This window comes from Cnephaeus nilssonii (genome assembly GCF_951640355.1).
Source record: "Cnephaeus nilssonii genome assembly, chromosome: 18".
NCBI classification, from domain to species: Eukaryota; Metazoa; Chordata; class Mammalia; order Chiroptera; family Vespertilionidae; genus Cnephaeus; species Cnephaeus nilssonii.
This window is the reverse complement of record NC_137089.1, coordinates 4,797,774-4,823,692: the sequence shown is the minus strand read 5'-3', so window position 1 is coordinate 4,823,692 and position 25,919 is coordinate 4,797,774. Positions and strand designations below refer to the sequence as shown.

Here is a 25,919-nt window from a genome sequence, read left to right as displayed (position 1 = left end):
TGAGAGAGAATCATTGATTGGATGCCTCCTGCATGCCCCACCCTGGGGATTGAACCCACAACCCAGGCATGTGCCCTGACCGGGAATGGAACCGTGACCTCCTGGTTCATAGGTCGATGCTCAACCACTGAGCCGCACTGGCCAGGCTGGGCCTCACTTTTTTATTATCTGTCAAGTGGAAATAATAAAAGGAAGATGAAATGAGATGATATAAGCAAAGCCATTGGCACAGTACCTGGCAGCCAGTGGGTGCTCGAGAGGAAAGGATTCATATTTTCCCACGGACGCCGACTTAGCTCACTCTGTGGGACGCCAGGCTTACTGACACTCGGCGTTGCAATGACTCACCCGAACTTTCTGAGCTGGTCACAGTGGACCCACAACTCAGTCCCATTGGGGAAATAAATTTCTGACCCCGAACTATGCCAGCAGTACCCTATACCACACCGGTTGGCCCTGACCCCAGAGATGTGTCCCGGATTTATGTAGAAGACCCTGTCGCTCAGGCCTAGAGCTCCGCTTTGCTTTCCCGCTCCGATTCTGTGACTTCAGAAAGGACACGCAGAGTCCATGGGAGATGTTGGAACAAGCCCCGAATACGCCGTCCATAGATCAAAAACATAAAGCGTAGTTCCTTTCAGTGCAATGAACAAAGGCACGTGGCGTTCCTTAGATCAGACAAGTCAGACATTGGTATTTCTTGACCTTTTTTTGCTGGAAAGCTGCGAAGGGAGCTTGGTATTTGGTAAAATGGCGCAGCAGCCAAGGGATCGAACACCAGGGCTGCAGCGACGATGGCTTTCGATCGCATCCCGGCAGCCAGAATGTCGCTGGTCTCGCGACACCCAGGAGGTGCTGCGGGGGCGACATCTGGGCTGTGTGATCGTCAGTCCCCCCTTTTCGGGCTGAGTTTATGCGTCTGCGAAATGGGAATGCGGACCAGAGCCGGGGCTTCCTGGCGCTTCAGGAGGCCCTCACGGCTCAGCAGAGACGCTGAAGAAACTGGCATGGGATACACACGATAAAGGGTGACTATTCACATTGTGTGACTGTCGCTGCGTTGTCGCTAAATCACAGGAAGAGTGAACCGTGCAGCCACGTGAGGTGCCCCGAGGCTCTGCTCTCTGCCTGTCCTGCCTGACCCCCTCAGGAGCAGGCTCCTGCTTTTGCCTGAAGGCATTCTCTGGAAGGACCAGTACAGCGTCTGCCCGCTCGGGGGACAGAAGTCAGAATGAATTGACTGGTGAGTCAGCTGCCTCTCTGAGCAAGGCCCCTGTTGGCGGGATGCGGGGCAGGAGGTGGGAGAGAGATTGCCGCTGTCAAGTGTCTCTTTGTATGTCTGCACCCGAGCCAGTGTCCAGGCCTGGCCTCCGGGATCTTCGGTGAGAGGCAGCCAGAGAAGCCTGAGCCGGCCCTGTCCCCGTCCTCAGCAAGGTCAGACCAAGCCTGCTGCGTTTTGCAGGAAAGAGCGTCCCTGGCTCGATGCCCAGGCCTGGGAGGGCCTGATGCTGCAAGGCCAGGCAGCCCGGGGGTCCCCAGTTGCCACTCACTGCAGCTACTCACCAATCCGGAGCTCGAAGTTGTTGAACGAGTGCTTGTTGATCTCCTGGATGCTCTCCGTCAGGGCGAGCGAGAAGTCGGCCAGGGCGCACAGGTGTCCCCACTTGTCTTCACATTGCTGGGGAGCGAGAGAGGCACTCATTCTCCAGCCAGTGTGAGCATCGGGCGAGGGGCCTGCCCTGCGTCCTGACCCCACCCCACGTCCCTTAGAGGAAGTACCGGGTGTGCGGCTCCCTGCACATTCAGGCCCTCCATGTCCGCAAACATGGGACCACAGGGAGTTTGCATGGGACCACAGGGAGTTTGCATGAGAGAGGACAAGCGGTGTGGATCCTCGTAATTCTTCCCCAGACCTACCATGTCTATTCAGGCTGGTGGGCCGAGTTCCTGTCCATGCTCACTGGTGTATGTGTACATTATGTGTAGTGTTGGGGGTGTGCGTGTATGCATGTGTGTATGTGTGTGTGTGTGTAGGTACATTATGTGTAGTGTTGGGGTATGTACATGTATGTGTATATACATGCTCCTATGTACATATGTGTAGTGTTCCCACTCTAGGAACCGTGTCTGTTTCCTTTGAGGTGCTTCACTCACCAAACTCCATAGCCTCTGAGCCTCTCTGAGCCTCAGTTCTGTCATCTATAAAATGCGCTGAGCACCCAGGCCCTGCCTACCTCACAGGGAGTGGATGGGATTGAGCTCTGTGCTCTGATGCAGCCGAGGCTGGCAAACGGGTTCGGAGAGGGCCAGGCAGCACAGATTTCAGGCTTCATGGACCACAATTCTGGTGCAACTACTCGGCTCTGCCGTTGTAGTTTGAAAGTAGCCGTGGACAAAGTACAAGCAGTGAGTGTGGCTGTGTTCAGTGACATCTGATCTGCAAGCACAGCTGGCTGGCCAGACCTGGCCGTAGGCTGTCCCCGGGACTCTGCTCTGGAGGGCCAGGCACAGGGACCAGGTACTAGCATGGTTTTCTTGCCAGACAGTTACCCTTGGAATAGTTTTAGGTGTTTAGTTGGAAAGAAAGCAAAGGCAGGATGAGAGAAGGGATGAGGATTCCTTCTCTGGAGTAACTCAGACTCATGTCCAGGTGACACTGATTGAGGACCTGCCAGGGGCAAGGCCTCGCGTGGGAGCATGACGTTATCTCGGGTGATTCATCCACTAAGCCCGGCAGGTGGATGTCGGTGTTCCCGCTTAACATGAATGCCTGGCACACAGGCCACACTCAAAAGAGCAGGAGCTATTGTTATTCTTGTTGTTATTATTATTACATGCTACTTTTGGTCCTGAGTTTGGAGGAGAAAATCAAAGCAAGAACAACAACAACAACAACAAACACAACAGGCTAGGATCAGGGGGTTAGCAGCACCCACAACTAAATCATAATCGGGGAACTTCTGGCCCTGATTTCGTTCGTCACCTGGACAGAGAGGTTCAGAAGGAAGCCAAGAGGGTTCTCAGTCATGAAAAAGCATCGCTCCATCCAGTGGGCTCTGCTTAGCTCAAGAGCAAGATGCGTCACACAACCACAGTATCCGGTGCGTCGGATGTTCTCCCTCACCCTCCCCGGCCTCCTGGTGATGGCAGTGTGACAACAGGGACGCCCCTGCCAGAGGTTGTGGCTGAGTCCAAAGAGTTCCCTTACCTGCTTTTCAGGAGACAGGCCTGAGACAGCCATGTAGGTGCTGCCAATGGTCTTGATCTTTTCAATGTCTTGAAACCGGTCTTCGCCGAGCAGCTGAAATAGACCAGGCAACGGTGTTAGTCCTGCTGTGCGTTCCCCCAGCAGCCCGGGGGTCCTGAGAACAGCCCCCTGGCTCACACGGAAGATGCCCTCTGACCGGCTCAGAGAGCCAACGTATATTTATTGGGCACCTGCTAAGTGCCAGATGCCAGGATGGGCATGGCCAGATACTCCAGGATAAATCTGTTGCTATGAATCTTCACAATAGACCAAGCTACCTTATTAATTTGAAGAAGAAATCACAAAAACCCGCAATCCATCAACACATCCTTTGGCCCTATTTTCAACATGTGTTTGGAACCCTTCTCTACCAGCTCCCTGGTCTAAGCCCTTGGTAGCGTATACCTTGTTTCTGTATCACCATAACTTACCAGCTCCTGCCCTTACCCCGCATGCCCAGCATGGACACCAGAGACATCCCATTCAAATGTGCAGAGCCCTCCTGCGGCTTCCCCTTCCACTCAGGGTCCAAGTGAGTCTTCCCTGAGACTTTCGGTCCTCCCAGGCCTGGTCTCCTCGCTCACTTTGCCCCAGCCACAGCATCCTTCCTGATCCCAATGAGCCAGGCCTGCTTCTGCCTCAGGACCTTTGCTTTGCTGTCCCCCTGATGGGATAGTCTCCCTCTCCCCCCAAGGAAGACTGCTCCTCCCTCACCTTCTTCAAGTCTTTCCTCAAATGTCATCCCACTGGGATCTTGCTGACCACCCCATCCAAACTGAACACAACATCCCATCCTGGGGGCCACCTACATTGTAAGACAAGGAAGACGAGAAGGAACTGACAAAGGAGACTGGGGGAGAGTTGACAGTGCAGTGAAAATAAAGACATGAGTCGGCAGAAGACAAGAGAGGAAAAAGGTGTCCCAAGAGGGAGGTGCAGTCTCCCAGGTCAAATCCTGCCGATGGGCTCACCCCCGTGCCATCTCCTGTATCATGGCTTCAACACAGTCTCTCTCCTCAAGACTCCAGATGTATGCATCCCCCTTGACCTTCAGACTCTTATACCCATTTGCTAAGCGACTCCCCAGTTACAGGTCTAACAGGCATCTCTCATTGGCCATTCCCGAAGCCACGCCCCCAGTCTTCTGTACCTGTCTGCCATTTTCCCAGATGTTCTGGATAAGACCTCACAACCCACACCTAATCTGTCAGAAGCGCCGTGGCTCCGCCTTCAGAGATCCCCAACTCTGTCTGTCCCACTGCCTCCACTGCCCAGGCCACCCATCCATGCGGCCGGCTCTAGCCCAGGAGCCAAGTTCAAAACACCGCCCGTCCCCAAGTGTAAACTCTGGCCTCTTGCTTCCTCTTGTCGGCAGCTCTTTGATGTAACTCCTGGTTCTCCAACTCTTTGCCTCCCTTAAAGATTGTAATATCCTCAGGGGCTCCTGCCAGCCTGGGGCTGGGGGCGGCAGGCAGATGGAGAGGATGCAGTGGGGTGTCTACAGACCATGTTGCTACAGGCATCCTCTCAAAATTAAGCCGGAGCTGAGAAACTTGGAAAATTCCAGCTCCAGAGAAACTGTTCTGGGGAACACGGAAAACACAGGCAGGTGCCTTTGTGATTTGCTTTAGAGTGTGTGTGTGTGTGTGTGTGTGTGTGTGTGTGTGTGCGTGCACGCGCGCGTGCAACTTGCTTCACAGCTTAGGCAGCCTTTGTTCATTACTTTTGTGTCTTGAGCTAAAGAGAAGCCTCTGCTCTGAGCTTTGCCCTGGCTGAGCGTCTGCCAAGTGCGTCCGGGCAGCCTGCCTGTCCTCACCCCGAGGCCATGACTGACAGGTGCCCTCAGACACCGCCAAGCAGCTTTGGTCTCTGAGCTGTCCTTCCTTCGGCTGTTGATACTGCAGCCCAGAGGTCTCGGCATGCCCTGGGCTGCCCACCTCCCTCCCCTGCCTCCTGCGGGGGTTTGGAGGGGGGGACTCCCCCTCCTCGCTTCTCTTCAGAACTGCTTGGCTGGGGGCCAATTTCAGGCCCAGGCAAAGCTGCCTCCCCCTCTGAAGTCGGTTAGGAGGCAGCAAGAGTCTTCATTATTTCATCCAATATCCACGCAGCACACTTATCTACTGTACAGCTAAGAGCATCTGTGGGCATAATGGGTTCCTAATCGCCTCTTTATTAATTCACTCATCTGCGTGGTGCAGGGAGATGCAAGGGGACTCCTCAGTCTTGGCCGCCAGGGGCTGTGGGCGAGGGACGGGCACTGCCCGTGCTCTGTGCAAGGCCCGCTTTCCCCTGAGCCCGGAAGGAACTGGCCTGCTCTCAGGTTCTTGTGGCCACAGCTCAGGGAGAGGAGCAGTGAGCCCCTGGGTGGGGCAGGGCGGGCATCCGGCTCAGCCAGGGCAGAACCTGGAGGGCTGCTCTTGACCCAAAGAAACAAGGCACGTCTGGGTCACCCAAGGAGAGTGCACAGCGCTTGGGGCTGGCAAGCCAGGAAATGTCTTCTTCCTCATCGACAACATTCTCTTTCCTCTTCCTCCTTCTCTGCCCTTTTTCTCTACTTCCCCCCTTTCAACCCTCCCGGCTCCGGCTCAGAAGTCCCTGTTCTAAAGATGACAGCCTCCTGGACCAATCCCCTCCCTTAGTCTCACCAGCTTCCCTCTGCAAAGACCCGTCTCTACCACTAGGGGCGCTGTCCTCTGTCTCAGTTTTTGGGAAGACTGCAGGGTGTTTACAATTAAGGGAACAGAGATGCGCATTTAGTTCAAATTTATGTTTTGCGATTGAAAAACATGCTAGTGAGCCCTTTTAGGAGATGGGTTGCTGTGGAGTTGAAAATAAAACAGTGCCTAAAGTCTCAACCTTCAGTCAGATGATTGATTGTTAATGGAGCTATTTTTATTTTTTTACTTGAGAGTATGTTTCGGGCGGTACTAGTCCTTCACCACTTTCCTATTAGCCAGCTGCTTTCTGTTTCCCATTATGTAATTAGTTAATAGAGCATCCGTTATGAGCATGTCTTATGTCCTGGGCACCGTGCTAGCCCTGGGGATGCCCTGGGATCCAGGAGAATGTACTTTCTATCTGCCCGGCATGAAGGATGGGAATCAGGGTGCTGTTACCATGGAGTCGCCCTCCACCTCCCCGCATCTCGAGGTCCCTGTTCCGTACATTTACCACTGACTCCTCGTGCAAAGACTGCTCTTGGCCACCCTGTCTCTCCGTGGACTGTGAAGCCCCGGAGGGCAGGAAGTGATTGTGTCACTTATCTTGACCCTCACCCCCATCCCTAGGACATCCGAAATGGCCATCGTTGAGTTTATGGTCACAAAACCAGAACCATGAAATGCCCCTTAAGTGGGAAACAGTGCAACACAACGATTGAACACCAAAACGGTATGGAGAACCTGGCTGCCAGTCCTGGCATTACCATGTTAATGGTGTGTGACCTGGACACTCTTGGTGCTTCCGAGGCTCAGTTTTTCTTATATGTTTAAAATGAAGGCCAGCCTTGCTGGTGTGGCTCAGTGGTTGAGCATCAGCCCATGAACCAGGAGGTCACTGTTCTATTCCCAGTCAGGGCACATGCCCGGGCTGCGGGCTCGATTTCCAGTATGGGGGGGGGGGGGGGATGCAGGAGGCAACCTATTGATGATTCTCTCTCATCATTGATGTTTCTATCTCTCTCCCTCTCCGTTCCTCTGTAAAATCAATAAAAATAAGTTAAAATGAAGGCTAGCAATTCCTATCCTGTGGGTTTGGTGTGGAATATTGAAAATGGCAACGTGTGATAAACGCCTATAGAGATTTAATGGAATGGGTGTCTGCCCAGAACTAAGTGGCTAGTGGGGGAGGAAGACCTGTACACTGAGGGCTGAGGGCTCCACGGTGGAAGGTTTTTTGAGTGTAAGTTTTTCATTGGAAAAGGAGCGACAATATTTACCTGGCTAGGGGGGATTAGAAGAGGTGTCACATGTAGGGTAGGGGTTGAATTGACTGTTAAATAACTATTTGGTTTTCCTCTGGCCACGGAGTCTAGGGAGGGAGGAGGGTGTGGTGAGGAGGGAATATTCTCTGGGCAGAAAGAGCTGTGTGTGGAACAGCTAGGTGGGCTCGATGGCTTGTAGGTAGCTAGACAGTGCTGGACGGGTGGCAGGTAAGGCTGGAGAGGGCACAGGGACAGTAGGTGCAAAGCCTCAGGTGACCCGAGGAGCTGGCAAAGGGGAGCCACTGAAAGGTTCTGGGTTTCAAAGGGATATGACAGAATTCTCCTGCCTTTGGTCATTGCCGATGGTGAGATGCAGGAGGGACAGCAGTTAGGAGATGGCTCAGAGCAAGAATAGGAAGAAGGGATCCATGGGACTCAGGAGCCAGATGGAATGTGGGGACAGGAGGACCTTGTCCAGGTCATGTAGGACAGCAGTTTGCCGACCACTGGACTAGACTAAATGTTACCGTGTAGTTGGAAGCTGTGAGGATTAGGAAATTGTGGCACATTGTGTGCAAAGAGGTAAAGGGTAGTATATGACAATGGTCAGCAAACTCATTAGTCAACAGAGGGGCAAACTGCGGCTTGCCTACCACTGAGTAGGAGGTGCTGTTGGTGCCCCACCCAGACCCGCTTTAGGGGGCCACCCTGCAGAATGCCCTAAGGGCTGGCTGCTGTATGCTTTTCTGGAGACTTGCCCAGGCTGACGAAGCCTCCTGGCTGGAAACGCTGGTAGGGTATCATGCACCCCATGGGGCAGCCCACAGCCACTGGCTGACGAGTGCCGAGGTACAAAACCTGGCCCCCTTGCCTTAGTGGGAAACGACTCCATGGTACCACTTATCCTCCTGAGCTCCCCGGGCATGGGAAGGAGAAGGCCCAATCTTGCCCAAGTCTGTGACTGTGAATCAAGTGCAGCATGAGCCCCCCTCTGCTCCCCCACGTTAGGTGTTCTTCACACTCACGGAGGCTGGACAAAGTCCTGTCTAGAGTGCTCATCGGTGTTCAGGTCTCTGAGCAGACGCCAGTTGATGGCTTTGCCTTTGGCACTCTGAGCAGATGGAGACATATCCCCATCGGTGCCCGTCTCTGTGATGCTAGTGCCTGAGCAGCCTAGGCTTTGCCATTTGCTAGCTGAGTGACACTGGGTCAAATCACCTCGCCTCTGAGGCTTGTGTTCTTGATCCCCCTCCCCCTCCCACAGTGAGAAACAGGAGCATTTACCTCGTGATAACTGTGATGATTAGATCAGATGACACGTTTGTGTTTATGATGCAGCCTGGAATTCTGTAACGGTCATGGCTCAATGACTAACATAATGCTGTGACCACAACATTGGCCACTGTGACTGTCAGTTTCCCAGGCCTCAGTTTACCTCATCGAAGTCCGCAATGATCTCATTCAGCAGGCGCAGGCACTCCACTCCTTGGTTGTTCATTTCGGTCTGAGAGTAAAAGTCCGCAAACCCCGGGATGGAGGCGAACATCACCCCGACGGCATCATAGGATTGAGAATACAGCTCCTGGACAGAGGGACACACGGGGGAGGCAGAGACAGTCATCAGAGGCGAGGCTCTGCGAGGACGCTCCCTGCGCAAGCGTGCACCTGCACCCGAGCACAGTACCCCCAGAGAGGGCACTGCCATGTCCGCACCGTAATCACTGTGTCACCACCATGTGGACCGGGACCATTGAAATGCATGGCCTCCAGCTTAGCTGGGCTCAGAGTTCTGACTGCCCATCCCTTTGTCCCCAGCCTCCTGTCCTGTTGTCCTCAATGGCCAAACCCTCACCACATTCCTTAACGTCACCCTCACTTGATTCCTCTCAGTAGACGATCTCTTACTTCACTGAGAAATCTGAGGCTCTTGGCATGCCAGTACTCATACATTTGTCTACATTCTTATTTATTGCCATCAACTCATAATTGTGGAGACTAGAAGTCTAAGATGAAGGTGTTGACACGTTGGCTCCTTCTGAGGCCTCTCCTCTTGGCTTAGGTGGTCTTCTCCTCCCTGCCGTCCCACCTCAAAGGCATGAGAGGAGCCAGGAGGAATGGGCTGAGTTGAGGTTGGAGAGGTGCTGACAATTTCTGGGGAGGGACAGTGACAGCTTCAGCTCACCCCAAGAAAGGGGACCAAAGGAATATATATCCTGACCTCACTCTCCTTCCCCTCCCTCTGGTCTACACAGCACCCCGATTAATGACCCTCAACTGGGTGCCAGAGGGTGTGCAGGGTCATTGATGCAGCCCAGGCAAGTCAGCCCCCACCACCCAATAAGCAGAGAGAAGGGTGGGGGGTTTTCAGGGGACCCGGAAGTGCTCCAGCCGCCTGCCTCCACCGTCAGAGCTAGCCCATCACTCAGCCGGCTCTGATCAGCCGCTTTGAGTGCGCCATCTGTTTCTTGCTATTTGGGGCTCAAAGAAGATAAAAATATTGCGAGCTGGGGAGGGAGCAATGAATATAGAAAAGCTATTATTGCGTTACTGCCACCCTCCTCTGGCTGGAGGTACATGTTTGGGCTCTGGAGAGGGTTTTGAGCATCCACACCCTCCCCTCCCCCATGCCAAGAGAAAGACTTTGGTTCCTCTTTGCTCAGGGAGCTATCTCTGGTCCTTCCTGGCCCGGGCCATCTGATTCCAAGTCCTGTGTTTCTTCTATGAAGTCAAGCCCTCCCTCTGCAGGGAGAAACTAGGTCTGAGACCTGTAGGTCTTATTGGATCCTCTCATGACATTCAGGTCTCTGCTCAAATGTCACCTCCTTGAAGACAGCTTCCAAAGCCCCCAATGTCAATGCCACCCCTTTTCAATACTGTAGCCCTCGTTTGGCTTCTGTTCTCATAGAACTATCACTCCAGGCACGAGGTTGTATAGCTATTCATTTTAAGGTCTGCTTTCCCATCAAAACACATGCTTCATATCAGCAAGGACTCTCTTCTTTGCTCACTGTCTGAATGCCCGGATCTAGAACAACGCCTGAGACATGGTCGGCCCTCAGGAAGCATCTGCTGAGCAAATGAGCGAATGAATGGTAGGGGCTGGGGCTGTGATTGGGAGGGAGCAGAAGTAGTGGTGGCTCACATTGATCAAAAAATAATTACAGCTCACCATCTGTGTGCTCTTAGAATGTGCCAAGCATCGTATAAGCACTTTATGCACAGATGTAAATGTCATAACCATTGGACAAAGTAGGGAAGTTGTGTTACTTTGTAGGTGAGAAAAAGGAGGTCCAGAGAGTTCGTCACTTGTCCATAGTCTCAGAGGGAGCGAGAGGGGGAGTCAGTTTTGAACCCAGGGCGCCAGGCTTCCGGGTCCATCATGTGGCCTTTCTGTACCGAACCTGCCACACACCTGGCTGCACCGGGCGCCTTGTGTGTTCACACCTGTTTTAATTCTCACACCCACTCAGCAAGGGTGATATTTCCTCAGTGATGGGATGAGGAAGGAAATGGACTCAGAGAGGTTGAACATCAATTCTTTAAATATTTACAAAGCCTCAAGTAAGCGTGATGAGACATTTTCTGGAGAATGTCTCATATACGTGACGAAGGCTGAACCTCCCATTGTTTTGCTCAGTGGGGTTGGCCTGGAAACAGCTGATGACCTGGGGTTTCAGCATCCCTGGCCGGTTGCCATCCTTCCCGGACGAGGGCAGCGTGCCCGTGCTCCTCCCCAGTGGCCCCAGATCCCGGCGGCTCTGCTGTGTTGATGGAAAAGTGGTTCTCCTTGGGTTCGCCTTGGAGGGCTCAGTGTTTCATCCGCTTCTTCTGGAGGTCATGGGTGACCCACATCAATATTCCCTCTGCTTTCTTGGCTTCGTCACAAAGCTCTTGCCACAGAGCTCCTGACCTTAGGGAGCCTTCAGGAAACCGGGCCTGAGCCTAATTCCAGAGAGCGTCATCCATTGAGGAGGGTGGGTGGTGCCTCGACCTGCACCCAGGAGACTGTCCAGGGCCCGGGTTCACCAAGAGCTGGCTGTTCGAGCAGCGGGTTATTCATTCACTCAGCTCCTTCCCATGGCCATTCTGTGGCTGCTTGGATGAGATAGGGACCCTCACCCAGCTTTATCCTAAGGCAAGGGTCACAGGCCCAAATGTCTTTAAGCAACAGAAGGGGCAGGATAGAGATGGATACATTGGAGAGCCTACTCCATGCCTACAGGCATCCAATCACAGATTAAAACAAAGAAGCCAACCCACCAACCAGCTAGCCAGCCAGCCACTGAGCGTTTCCCCTGATCACACCTGCCATTGCCAGCCACTGACAAGCAGGTGATCTGTGCTCACACATATGTAAAACTTTACAATCCAGTCTTGCAACGGACATCTTATTCTGTCCATCTTACCGATGTGGGACCCGAGGCTGGGAGGGAGGCGGTGTGTATAGGTCACAGTGCTGGGCAGTCTCAGGGGCCTGGCACCAAGTGGCAGGCATGATCTCCACCGCCACGTGCTCACGGGACAGGGGGATTTTCCCAGAGCTTGGGGTCCATGTGTCCAACTCACCCCACCCACCACCACCCCTTCTCCCCGGCCAGAGGAGCCTGGCTCACCTCGTTGTCTCGGTCCTTCTCCAGGAAGTGGCGGGCCACGTGGCTGGGCAGGATGTTCCGGAGCATGTTCTCATTGTGCTCCCTCAGCTCCTTCATCTCGTTGATCTCCTCTTTGGCCTGAACCCGCCACAGGAAGTCCAGGCGGGCTGTGTACTCCAGCTGCAGTTCAGGGGAGAGGAAGAGGGAAACAGGTAGGCAGGCAGGCAGGCTTCAGGCCCACGTGTGGCAGGTGGGGGAAGCTTCGCAGGAACCTTCATGAGCAAAACAGAGCCACATCTGGGCATTTGGGGAGGCATTTTGCCTGACACAAGAGATCAGAGGATGATCAAACTTCATAAGGCTGTGTACCTTCCCTTCCTGGCATTATGGCACCATAACTCTAATCGTTTGTGTGATTATCTGATAATGGCCATGTCTTCTACTGGCTTGCAGGTGCTATGAAGTCAGGGTTCTTTCCCCTGCTCAGCATTACGTCCTTACCATGTAGCCACATGCTTGGCCCAGGGCAGGTGTTCAATCAGTACTTACTGACTCAATGGAGAAGTTATAGTAATCAAGCCAGCTGACACTTAGATGGTGCTTATTATTATTCCAGGCATTGTTCTAAGCAATATACATGTCTTCACTCCTTTCATTCATACAAAAGCCCTCATAGGAATCATTATGATCAATCCTATGAGAAAATGAAAGCAAACATGGTGAAGTAACTTGGCCAAAGTCACACATTTGTTAGTGGGAAGCCAGGATTTGGGCTTCACTCCAGAGCCCAACCCTAGAGTCTGAATAATGCTGGCAGCGGATGGACTTCACTCAGAGATCCTTCAGGCATTATGTGATAAGAAAAATCATTTGATGTACAAAGAGCATTTGTGAGTGCCGACTACATGGTAGGCAGTATGCTAAGAAGCCACACACACACACACACATACCTGCATATATACATACACATGTATCTATGTATACACATGTTATTTTTATTATAACATTTAAATTATTTAAAAGTTGTGATAAAGTACATAAACCTAATTTACCATCTTAGCCATTTTTAAGTGTACATTTAAGTGGTGCTAAGTCCATTCACTAGGCAATAAGGAAGAAATCAATGAGCTAACAATGAAAGGGTCATTCATGGGTTTAGTTGTGAGACAAGTATGGCTTAGCGTCTTGGTCCCACTTCAAATACCGTGACCTGGGCTGGTGATGTCATCCCAGGTGCCTCATCTCTGAAAGTGGGAGGACCACCAGTGACCTCGCCAGATTAGAAGAGGAATTACACAGGAAGTTACAGATAAAGCACGTGGCTCCTGGTAGGTCCTCAGACGCATTCGTTCCCTCTTGTCCGAGCTTCCCTGGGTGCTGGCTGGTGGACAACTTCCTTTCTAAAGCACCTCACATATTGACCACAGCCTGGCGGATGTCATTATTTCAGAGTCGTTGGCTGTTGAATAGTATACCACACTATTAAATACATGGTTGGGTGCCTCGAATTCAAAGGCTTAAAAAAATCCAGCTCACTTCTTTGTCTTACGTGAAAGTCTCAGTGGATGGCAACAATGTGAAATGACAGAGGCAGCAGGTTATCTATTCAGCAGAATTTGTAATAGCAAAAGCTGGAGACAACCCAAGTGTTCCTTTTGTTGGTTGAATGAACTATTGTGTGCAGCTATAAAAAGAAATGAAGACTATTTCTCTGTACTTTGATGGACTGTCTCCAAGGTGGAGAAATGCGTGTTTAGTATGTCACCATTGGTCTCAGGAAGGGAGGTATCTAGATATCTACCTCTCTCTCTCTCTCTCTCTCTCTCTCTCTCTCTCTCTCTCTGGGGGGCAGGGGGATTTTATTTGTTGAAAAATTAAAGTAAAAAAAATCATTACCAATGAGATGAAGAAGGGAGGAAAAAAAGTGGAGGAAAAGGGATAGAATTCAAACTTTTAAAATTATATGTTGTTTTACAAACTTGACTTTTGCGTCACGGAAATACTTTACTTAAGTATAAAACTAAATGGATTTTTAAAACTCTGTAAAAACAAACACAACTAAGCAAATGAATCCACACGTAAAACCACACGGAGAGGAGTGATTCTGAGTTTCCCCTAACACAAGGATTTGATGACACGTTCAGAGAGGGAAACACTCTGAGGATGAAGAGGGCTTAGAAAAACATTAAAGCCCGGCCGGTGTGGCTCAGTTGTTTGGGTGTTGTTCATCCATGCACAGAAAAGTTCCCGGGTTCGGTTCCCGGTCAGGGCACATGACTGAGTTGTGGGCTCGATCCCTAGTAGGGGATGTGCAAGAGGCAGCCAATGGATGTCTTGCTTTCCCATCGATGTTTCTCTCTCTGTCCTTCCCTCTGCCTTCCTCTCTCTCTAAAAATCAATAAAAAGCCTTTAAAAATAATCTTAATACTGTTTACAACCATCCTACTGCAGCTGGTAGTGTTTGTGGTATTACCACTTAGACTACTGCATGTGAACGGAGGAGAACGCAAATGAGCGTTTGTGTTGGTGCCACTAAGAACTGGACTTTGGGGGAGGGAAAAAGGAGGTACAGATATAAGACAGATGAGGTTCAGTCAGAGCACATGTCCTGCCTGTGCAGTGAGTGGCCCTGTGAGCACATGATATGGATGTGTATTTCCCAGCTCCGCCCACCGAAGTGAAGGCTGAGACAGTGAGAACCCCCGGCAACAAGCATCCCGGTATCCAGATTGGGTTTCAAAATACAAATTCCTACCAAACTCACACGGCTGAAGTTTCGGGGAGAAAATGTACAAGCCTGGGACATCTTTTCACACAGAAAGCAAGGAGACTCCCAGAACCTACTGAGATTATGTCGCGAGACTCCGAAGCTTGCAGGGCGTTTGACTCCAAGCTGTGGTCTTCCCCCTACACTCTATATACGTGACTCAGTCAGCTGCTGTCTAACTCCTGATAGTTGACTATTGCCTATTAAAGGACAGCTCTGGGAGCTTGAATCTCTCAAGGTCCCCTTTCTACCAGTGGCATTGCTGGGACTCAGACTTAAGAATATACGGGCCTGAGACTGGGTCTTTCTCTCCAAGCCCCACAATCCCGTGCCTGTCTGCATCAGGCCCAGAAGTGAGCGAGCGACTGGAGACGTGACCTCAGTAACCCCTGCCCCCACGTGTGGCTTCCTCGGCCACACCTCCGGGCTGCAGGGGAATGAGGCACGAGGTGGGAGGTGTGGGATGCCTGCTCTCCCTGCCCAACCTTCAGAGCATTCTCCTGCCTGGAGGAGGAGGAGGAGGAAGTGCTGGGCATATCACTGTCACATGTGTGTAAGATGGCATTCTCCAACTCTTTCGTTATTATATGACCGCCCAGTCTCTCTGGAGATGTGTAACTACAGTGCTCTCACCGGGAGGCTGCTGAGTACCAGGCACCAGTGGGCACTGTCACCAAACACAGGGGGCCCGGGTCACCAAGGGGAACTGGTGGAAGCAGGTAGCAGACCCAGGAATGGGCAGGCTTTATCCGGAAGAACGGGGCCGACAGGTGCTATGAATAGGTGACACCTGAACCGGTGTCGTTCTGCCTGAAGCCTCTTCCAGCAGCCAGGCAGGCGCCGGGCGGGTGGAGCGGGAACACGCCTGTTTCTGTCTGGCTTTCCTTACTGGCGTTGTGACCTCGAGTGACTCGAGTCTCTGCTCCTGCCTGGGGACCAGATGGATAACAATCCTTTCCCTGTTTGTCTCAGAGGCTTGCTTCCAAAGTAAACCATGAATAGCTCATGATTTCTGAGCATGTACGCTGTGTGGAAAGTACGGGGATAAGTATGTTATAGTTAGTCTCATTAAGTACTAGAACAACCCTATATATTATTATCACACCATTTTATAGGCGAGAAACAGACTCAGAGTTGAGTCAATGACTGAAAGCCGCACAGCTGGGGTGTGAATCTCCTCTGGCCCTGGCCAAGCCTGGGCCTGTAACTGCTGCAGTTGTGGGCTGTGATTATGTCATTTCAAAGTCTTCAGAATCCTACCTAATAAAAGAGTAATATGCAAATTGACCATACCATCACTACACCCACAAGCCATGCCCACCAGCCACGCCCACCAGCCAATCAAAGCGAGTATGCAAATAAACCCAACCAAGATGACTACAGCCACAGAGAGCAGGAGGGAGGCTTGGGTTTCCCAGGCAATGGAGGAAGCCAAGCTTTACGCCAGCCCTTGACGGCCCAAGCCTCCACTCAAGGCTACAAAGTTTCAATTATAGAAGGTAAACAAATCCAAACAGAAATGGCTGCCGGCCATGGAGCGAGCAGGACGCATCCCTCAAGGGGTCCCAGATTGGAGAGGGTGCAGGCTGGGCTGAGGGACACCCCCCCTCTGTGCACGAATTTCATGCACCGGGCCTCTAGTGTTAAAAATAAAAAGGTAAACTATCGGAAGTCCCTTACTCAGGCCCTTGCTGCCCTGCTATACTCTTACTTTATACACACTCTGAATGGGATTAGGTTACCTGAGTGCCCAGGACACGTGGAGAGTGGAATAAATTAAGTCGGAATGTTGGAATGTTAGAAAGGGACTGAGGAAGGGGTGCGACAGGGCACCCGGTCACGCCTTAAGGTGGCGGAGGAGACAGGAACGTCTTTCTTGTTGCGGAGCGAGGCCCCTCGCTTGGAACTTGCTCTCTCAGGATTTCTCACTTGTCAGCTTAAATCCTGGCTGATGGAGTGTGCGTATGGTGCTCCGTAGAATTGCCTTGCCTGATTGTGTCTCCATAGCCCTCCAGTGGGTTGCCATTTGCATGTCAGCCCCGGGCATGGTCCCCCGCAACCAGAATCCATTGGGACATGGCAGACATGACCCAGCTGTCACCGACAGCCCAGTCTGCGAGAGCGAAATACAGGGATTCTGGGAATGGCTAGCTTTGACATTGGGCTTATGGTTTCACCATCAAACCAGCTAAAACTGAAAAACAAGTCGGAGTCTTATGGCAGGGCTACACCACTCCCCCCCACCCCCCTTCCCCCCAACATTGTGTTGCTATGCACACCCGTCCTCTCTGTTCTCCTCCGGCTGAGAAGTGGGAAGGGGGGCTCGGGAGGCGGGGCTGGGCTGGAAGTCTGCTCTCTTGCTTCTGAGCTGAGTAGCCTTGCTCCCTTCATCTGTGAAGCGGGGTTGACGGTCACTGCCATTGCAGGCTGCGGGTGCTTGAGGGAGTGAGGAGTGGAGGTGAAGTGCTAGGCACTTCGTAGGAGCTCGGTACCTGTGAACCCTTCCCCCTTGTCTTGCTCGCCAAGCTTTATGTCACTCGTTCCCCCCCCCCCCCCCCCCCCGCTTGACTGCACTCCACCACCCCCTTTATTACAAACAGCTCTAGGTTCTTGAGGTTTGGGCTGTTTCATCCCTGGCTTCTCAGGGTTCGTTGCCTCCCCGTTTCCATGGTGATTTCTCAGTGATCTGTTTCTATTTCTGCTTTAGCTGATGTCTTCCTGTTTTTTTGTTTTTCTTTCTGGTTACTTTTTTGGAAGTTTGCACAGACCAAAGAAAGACGGACAGGAGTCCAGAGGGGAGCAGTGGGCCGGCAGGGTGTGGCTCTGCAGCGGGTAGGAATCCCCAGGGATGACATGACCGCGTTCATGGTCTCGGTGTGCATGGAGAAGCTCTACTGGGGGCAGCAGGGGACACCCAGGTGAAGCCTGGTGAGATGCTCCCATGCAGAACATCTTCTCGCCCCTCCGACTCTTGAGGTCCTTGGACAGCCTGTTCCCCACTCGGCACGTGCCCTGTGGCATTATTTGGGGCCTGCTCTCCGAGAGACTGGAACCCTCGGGGCCAGGGATGGGGTTCTGGACAGTGCTATGCACAGTGCCCCCCAGACCCTGGCAGAGGAGAGGCTCCGAGGGAAGTGGCATCATTATGCTAGGCGCTTTATCTGCTCGGGACACAGCAGTGAGGAAGCACTTCCTATGGTTACGGAAGGCCATGAGCAAAACACTGCCCGCAATAATAAAGAGATGATTCTTCCAAATGCCCTGCTTAGGTGTTCCTACCGTTAGAGATGAGGAAACTGAGACTCAGGGAGATAAGCAACAAGCCCAAGGCCACCAGCTGCCGAGAGGCAGAGGCGGGATTAGAACCCTGGCTCAGCTGGTCTGGCACCCAAGGGTTTGCATGCATAACTCTGATAGTCACATTTTCATCCAGGCCACGGAACTGGGAGAGATCCGTTTCCCTCAAGCAGAAATCCAAAGCTCTGTGTGTGTGTGTGTGTGTGTGTGTGTGTGTGTGTGTGTGTGTGTGTGTGTTTAAGGACAATGGTCTCTTTGAAAGAGCTATCCTTAAGCCGTATTGTTGACCATCTTCTCCAGCTTCGTGTTTTATGAAGTGGCCTATATTAGAAATTGATTAGTTGGGAATCACAGCTTGCTGCAAGCAGCTACTAGTCATGTGCTGCAAAGCAGAGCCAGCTTTACGGCAGCAGGAGATGCCAGGCAACCAAAGGCAGGCTGAGCAGTAGGTCCGATTACCTGCTGTCCGTGGTAGAACACAGCGAGGAGGAACATGGCCATCAGCAGCAGCGACGCCTCCTTGGTCCCCAGGAAATCTCTGTTGGAAGAAGAAATGCAAATGGCAACCATGAAGGGACTTCAGGGACATGTGATAGGAAACTGAGGCTGAGAAAGGAGCGGGATAAAAAGAAAGAGCACCCGCTAGTTCCTAGAGGCAGCTCGGGGGGGTTTCCACTTAGGCTAATTCAGAAATCCGTTGGCCCCCAAGGGCATGAGGTCACTCAGGTCACACCTGGGGGAAGCCTTTAGACAGTGCGCTCACATGTATAATGACGTCATCTCTCACAGATGCAGAGACAGACTGGTGGTTGCCAGCGGGGAGAGGGGCTGGGGACTGAGTGTGAAAGCTGAAGAGATTGAGAAGTACACATGGGTAGTTAAGAGGATAGTCATGGGGATGTAAAGTACAGCCTAGAGAATAGAGTCAATAATACTTTAGTAACCGTGTGTGGTGCCAGGTGGGTACTGGAAATTTCAGGGGGTGGGGAACACTTTGTCAAGTATCTGATTGTCTAACCACTGTGCTGTACACCTGAAACTAATCCCCAAAAACATTGAAAAAAATATCTTCTATTTGTAGGACACTTTTACTACATTTCAAAGAACCCTCAGGCTTCCTTGTCACAAAAATGCACGTGAAGACTTTCCCTAGAAGTCACGCTCTTTAAGAAGCAGGGTGGGGTCATTGCTCCTTGCCGCTCCCTGTTCTAAGTGCTATAGGAGTCACACTTAGATTCTCCATCAGGTGTGTCAAGGGCACACACTGTTTGATTCTATCACTTTTGAAATGCTTACATCTGTTCTCTGAGCCGGGCACTGTTGTTACCCCATTTCAAGTCCTGTGCCTTTCAGTAAAGGCTTTGTTCCATGTGCCATTGTGTCAGCTCTCACACTCCATCCAGTCCTTCCTGAGGCACAAGCTGCCGGTCGCTGACCGGCCTCTCCGGGCTCTCAAGAAGAGCAAGCTGGAGGGCAGCTGAAGACAGCCAGCAGCCAGTGTGCACTTAAACGCTGACCTGACCTTCAGCCATCCGAGAAATTCAGAAGAAGGCCAGGGAATCTCTTGTTTGATTCCAAATGTTCCTCTCTTTCATTTTGGTGCCATATGAAGCCTTTCTCAGGACAACCTCAGCCAGGAGGCACAGAGTTTGGTGGAGCTTTGCATGTGGACACAGGCTTCCACTGGCAGAAGAAGAAAACCGCAAATAAAAATGCTCAAGGCAAGTCATCTTAACAGAAGATTTTTTTCAATATTATTCTGTATTAGTTTTAGGTGTATAGCATAGTGGTTAGACAATCATATACTCTACAAAGTGACCCCCCACCTGATATTTCCAGTACCCACTATGCACCATCATAGTTATCAAAGTATTATTGACAGTATTAGAGGCCCGGTGCACGAAATTCGTGCACTAGAGGCGGGGAGATCCCTCAGCCTGGCCTATACCCTCTCGCAGTTTGGGACCCCTTGGGGGATGTCCGCCTGCCGGCTGTGGCTGGATGACCTGCTGCTGCTGCTTCACGGCCTGCTGCTTGAGCTTTAGCAGCTGCTGCACATGCACATGCACAGGCTGGGCCACCACGGTCTGTCTTGGGAACACCATCGAGTGGGTGAGTCAAGTGCGGAGGCAGGCTCACCCTGAGTTCCCTGTGCTTCCCTGAGTCACTGAGTTGTTCAGACTGACTGCCTTCTACAGAGAATGGCACTGGGTTTGGGCCTAAGCCAGCAGTTGGACATCCCTCTTGCAGTCCGGGACCCCTTGGGGGATGTAGCAGTGTGCCAGGCGGCAAGCGGCCAGGGAGGAGCCTGAATCGGGGCCAGGCACTGCACTACTCGCGCTCATCCCGGCCCGCTGCACCTGCTGCCGCCACTCAGTAGTGCTGCCGCGGAGTGGGGAGAGGATACCGATGCTGTGGCAGCTGCACTTGCCACCATGAGCCCGGCTTCTGGCTGAGCGGCGCTCCTCCTGTGGGAGCGCACTGACCACCAGGGGGCAGCTCCTGCGTTGAGCATCTGCCCCCTGGTGGTCAGTGTGCATCTTACTGACACGTTGTTCTGCCATAAGGGTTGCTTAGGCTTTTATATTTATAAATAGATTGCCTATGCTGTACTTTACATCAGTGGACACTGTGACTTGCTTCCCATCACCTCCTGTTTTATCCCCCAGGTATCTCCATCTCAGGCAGTTGCCCCCTCATCCATTCACCCAGGTGCTTGAGCCAAAACCAGAAACAAAACTGGGAGTCAGGCATCACCACTCCGTTATCCCAATCCTGTCCACTCTTCCACCAACATATATCCTCAGTCCTCACACTTCTCTCCCCCTCTTCCTCCAGCACTTAAGTCCAGCTGCCATGATTCCCAGTAGCCCCCTGATGTTACTGTCTACAATCTATTTTCTGACATGGCTGCCAGAATATTTATTACCACTAAAGCCAGATCACGTCACTCCCTTGTTTTATCACCTCCCGATCATGAGCACACAAAAACTCAGAACTCACTCAAAATAACTTAACTCTGGTGTGGCTTAGGGACACAATCGGGCAATGGTAGATGAGATGCAGTGTTTAGAGCAGGCGTCCTCAAACTACGGCCCGAGGGCCACATGTGGGTGTTTTTGCTGTTTTGTTTTTTTACTTCAAAATAAGATATGTGCAGTGTGCATAGGAATTTGTTCATAGTTTTTTTTTAAACTATAGTCCGGCCCTCCAACGGTCTGAGGGACAGTGAACTGGCCCCCTGTTTAAAAGTTTGAGGACCCCTGGTTTAGAGGAAGGAGTAGTGAGTGTTAATGTGGCTGCACCCAGGCAATGCCACCTTTCCCTTTTCTATTCTTGCTGGAGACCAGCTGGAGTAGCACAGGGCTCAGGGAAATGGGGGCAGCTTCTAGCCAAGCTTTATGCTAAAAGACCCTCTGGCTTCTACAGAGCCAGGCCCAGCTCAGCACTCTAGGTGGAATGGGTATATAGGGCTGGAAATATGCTTTCTCATGGGGATATTCAGATTTATGAATTTCTAATTCCATCTGCCTTTTTAAGAGATCAGATGCTAATAAGAGATGATACTCATTATTGTGTTTCTTTTCTATAGCCCCAGCAAATCACATAATTATTGAGCATTTGCATGCCAGGGACATGCTGGGATACAGAAATGAAGAAGGCACATTGTCTTTGTGATCAAAAGAGTCCACTAAAAAAAAAAAAAAAAAGAGAGAGAATCAAACAGACAAATAATTTTGTAACATGATAGACTCCATAGTAGGAATACATCCTTGTTGCCATGGGAATGAACAGAATGTAGCTTAGGAGGACTCAAAAGCTCAGTCTTAAAGGATGGCAAGTCTTGGGAGGTCAGGGTGAGGTGGGCTTTATAGGTATGGGACATATATCTTGCTTAGCTAGTGGTTGATAAGCCTCTAGAGTAAGGATGGTAAGTAAATGTCACATGTCAAGTTTGAGGCCATAGGCAGTGAGCAGGAGAAAGTGCTCAAATCTACTGGAGCTGTTCACTACCACCAGTGCTGAAGTGAAGAGGGTTGGACTGTGAGTCCATATTGTCATCCAGCATTTTAGGACTGGGATTCATTCATTTCTTCACTCACAGTCACTACAGTGCTTATTTTGGGGGGAGCGATAGGGATATTTTAGTGCCACTCTTTTCTCCATGTCACTTAATTCTTTGGCTTCTGAAGTCTGAGGACTCCTGAAAAAATAATTAACGACATGAGCTTTGTACTCATGCAGACCCAGGTTTCAGTCTCAGCTCTGCTAATGACCAGTTGTTTGACCTTGGACAAGCCACTCTATACCTCTGAGCTTCAGTTCACTGCCCATTGTGAAAGACTGATAGCATTTACCTCCATAACTGGAGGAGTAGATGAGCAAATCTTGGTGATGTGCTGAGCATGGTGCATGGCCCATGTCTCCCTCCCTCTCTCCACCCCATAAAGCTCCCAGCTCATGACCTTGCTCCGGGTAGTGGTGCTTTAAAAATCACTGGTTCACCCGGCTTAGTTTGAATGGGAAATGTCATTTGTTCAGCTCCCCCTGAATGCAGCCCAAACGCCTGCTCTGCTGGCACTTCTAATATCCTTTTCTCTGTGATGCAGATGCTTTTCTTAAGCCCGAGAACTTATCACTTAAAACGTACTTTCCAAAGGAAACATAAATACCTCTTGAATCATTCTGAAAGCAGTGATGACTAGGTCAAATTCAGAAGGAAAGTAAAAGGAAATTAGGAATGGTCTTTGAGTCTTTCTGATGTACTGCAGATGGAAAAAATATGGCCTGAGTAGAGACTGCAGAAGATGCATAGTAAGTCAGCCAGGTCAAGGGACATCCAGAAAGAATTGTGATTTGAATTCAGAAGAAAAAAATTTTTGTGGCTTCTATGATTATAGGCTGAAATCATACAAAATTATAATACTTTGCTTGATATTAGATGGTAGAGACTAAAACTAAGGACATTTTGAACTAATTTATTTGTATTAATAAAATAATTGAATTAATTCTACCATCTCCCTATGTTAATAGAAAAGAACATAATTAAGTGAAAACACACGTGGGATAATGTCATTTTCAGGGCAATAACAATCTTTAGAGACATCTTATCAGATGTCTCATAAAAATTAGTATTTAATTGGAGTGTTACTCATTATAGAAATATTTATGCCAATTGTAGTGAATTTGGAAGCTGATAAAAATTCACAAATAAAACAATAAAACTGTCCTTAAGCCTACCATCCAGAGAAAACAATAGTTAATATTTTGAGGTCCATTAAGTGAACAATGTCCACTATTATTAACATTGCTACAGTCAAGTTATAATCAGATCCTATAAGGCTGGGATCTGTTTAAGGTGAAGGAGTCATCAATTATTAGGAGACGTGTGCTGTGATTCAGTCCAAACTTTAACTCAGTAATTAATCTGTAATTAATATAAACGATAATACTTGAAAACTAGAGATTTTGCCTAGACTTGCAATCTAGAGAGTGCCTCAACTGAGAAATACATTAATCTTCAAACGGTCCCCAGGTTTCCCTAACTCCACCTCCATCATTTTCCCAGTGGTTCTACTTCCCACAGGAAGCTGGGCACTTTCTGAACACGCGATGGCGGGCACTTACTCTCCACTATGGTTCAGGTTGTCATAGCGCAGGAAGAGACCTGAGTAAATGGTCTCGGTCAGCAGGGCATAGATGGCGATCATAATGAGCAGCACGGCCAGCTTCAGGACAGAGTTGAGTCGGAGGAAAACCGCACAGGTCACCATGGCCAACACGCCCGTGAAGACGAAGTACTGGAAACAGAGAATGTAGGTGGTCAGGTTCAGTGGCAAGGTGGGGGGTTCACTCTCACTCACGGATGCCAGTAGGTCTCCTTGTACAGATGTTTGCTGAGCATCTCCATTTGGAGGTCTCAGTCATCCTCAATTCAGTAGCTCCGCATTGAACTCATCATTTCATTACCACCTCCCCAAGACACTGTTCCCTGTTTTTTTTGGGCGGGTCTTTCACACCATTCCTTAAGCCAGAAACCTTGATCTCATCTGTGTGCCTTCCTTTTCCCCACAGCCAGGTCATCCTAAGTTAGAGTCCACTTCCTCCCTGGATCTCACATCCAGCCAGCTTTCTCCTTCCACCTGCTTCTGTTTAGTTCTCACCTACAGTTTTTGAACAGTGTTCTGGCAGCTTTGTCTGCTTCCTGCCCCCAGTCCCCCCGAATGCAGACTGTCATTCTACCCAGTGTTTCTAAAGCACAGACTGGATCATGTCACTCCTTAACTTGAAGCCCTTTTTTTGCTCCCCATTCCTTCAAAGTTTCTTCTCCTTTCTGAAGAGCAAAGCTCTCCAGGCCATCATAAAGCGGATGCCCTTGCACTTTCCAAACCCTGATGTATGTCCCAGCCTCACTGCCGACCAGCCGTTCGCCTGCTCTCCCGGGCCTCAGTGCTTTGCACCCCCCGTGTACTGTCGCTCAAGTCTCATCCGGGCGACTGAGCCTAACTCCTCCGACAAACTCAGCGTCCTCTCTGAGAAGCGTTCCTGCACATCTCCAGGTGCTTCTGGATGCGGCCTCATTCCTGCACAGCGCCCTTTCTAGCTCAGCATAACATCTGTCACCTGTATTAGAAATGGCTGCTCAAATGGCCAGATTAGAGCCACCCAAAGGCTGGATTATTCCAGGGGCTCCCATCTATTAGTCTGCCCAGCCGGATTTTAGCCTTCTGTAGGAAGCTCCTCAGTCTATTTCTCTGACAGAAGTATCCCAATATCAATTCTGGATGGTTGGTTTAGATTCTGACTATTCAGTGGGGAAAAAGAATCAGACCTGTGTTATCCAAGACGCGCTTGGTGGCAGTACTTTGCTCTTTGTACCCACTTTCCCTTACAGTTTTCAAAATAACATTAGTCAAGATGAGAATCATAGTTTCCACTTTGCAGGTGAAGAAACTGAGGCTCAGAGAGCTTAAGTAAATTGTTTAACTTCTCTCAGCTAGAAAGTGACACCACGAACACGTGGCTACGACCTGTCCTTGTGAAGGTGACTCTTGGCAAGTACACGGGGCTGGGCCATTTCTAAAGTCCATTCCTGTCTTGCTATACTCGGCTCTTTATAACAACTTGTCTTTTCCCTCCTACCACATGGAGAGGCCATTTCTGTATGAGCCAAGGAGATAGGTAAGACTTTCCAGAAATTCCCTGAGAAACTACTGAACACATGTTTATTGACTTCTCAAAACAGACTGACTCATTCATGTATACTTGTCAGAAATATTGATATAAAAAATGTGGACAGCACCCGGACTGAGTACCCAATGAGGGCGAAGGCCTGTGCCTTTAGGGTGCACGGGATGGGCTTAGAAATGAACGACTGTCCCTGCGCTCAAGAAGCCCAGCGTCTGGGGCGTCCTTTATTCTCGTCTCTTCCTTTCCCAATCAACCCAGTTATGTCCTCATCTCAAATGGAGTGAAGAAGCTTTCTTCACTTCTCTAAGGTCTTCCCTGGCCAGGCTTACAGGGAACTCGTTTTGATACGTTTGTGCAGGAAGCTGCGAGTGAAGTGAGCAGGTGAGAAGTTCATTCTCAAGTGTGTTTTCTCCATCCAAAGAAACTTCCAAGATTTTCCATTTTCCCAAACGGAGGAAAGAGGAGTAGATCCGAGGGTCCCCGGTTCATTGTTACCTGCATCACGTGAAGGGCTGCCCATAGCTTTGCCAATGCCAGTTCTGCGTCATTTATTAGGTCAAAAGCCATCGAATTGATCGTGCCCTTAAGCAAAAAGTTACTAAAATTTTTAAATGCAGTGAGTATTTATGGAGTGCCTGCTGTAGTCAAGGCATGGTGGTAGGTTCTGGGAATTCAAAGCTAAGAGGTAGTCAGGCCTAATATGTGAAGCAGGCACGGAAATGCCAACGGTACTTCACTGTGGAAAATGTTCTGGCAGCAATGTGAGCTCATGTGATGGGGCCATAGAGACAGCAGAAGAAGTAAGAAATAAAATTATAATAGAAATAAATTAAAACTAAATATTTATTCGGTATGCATTCTGTTGCAGGTCCTCCATGAATGACCTTATACACTTCGTCTTAT

At 50.4% G+C, this 25,919-nt stretch overlaps 1 protein-coding gene across 3 annotated transcripts in view; it reads right to left on the bottom strand.

Moving 5' to 3' along the window:
- The window catches only part of ADCY8 (adenylate cyclase 8), a 143,102-nt gene that overhangs the window by 825 nt on the left and 116,358 nt on the right, over positions 1-25,919 (bottom strand). For all 3 annotated transcript variants that reach the window (XM_079796329.1, XM_079796331.1, XM_079796330.1), the window contains 6 exons: positions 23,454-23,626; positions 18,285-18,363; positions 11,783-11,941; positions 8,605-8,751; positions 3,209-3,301; positions 1,564-1,678 (listed from right to left, as the gene is read on the bottom strand). In XM_079796329.1, the coding sequence (XP_079652455.1) occupies positions 1,564-1,678; positions 3,209-3,301; positions 8,605-8,751; positions 11,783-11,941; positions 18,285-18,363; positions 23,454-23,626 (766 nt within the window). The remainder of the gene's footprint in view (positions 1-1,563; positions 1,679-3,208; positions 3,302-8,604; positions 8,752-11,782; positions 11,942-18,284; positions 18,364-23,453; positions 23,627-25,919) is intronic.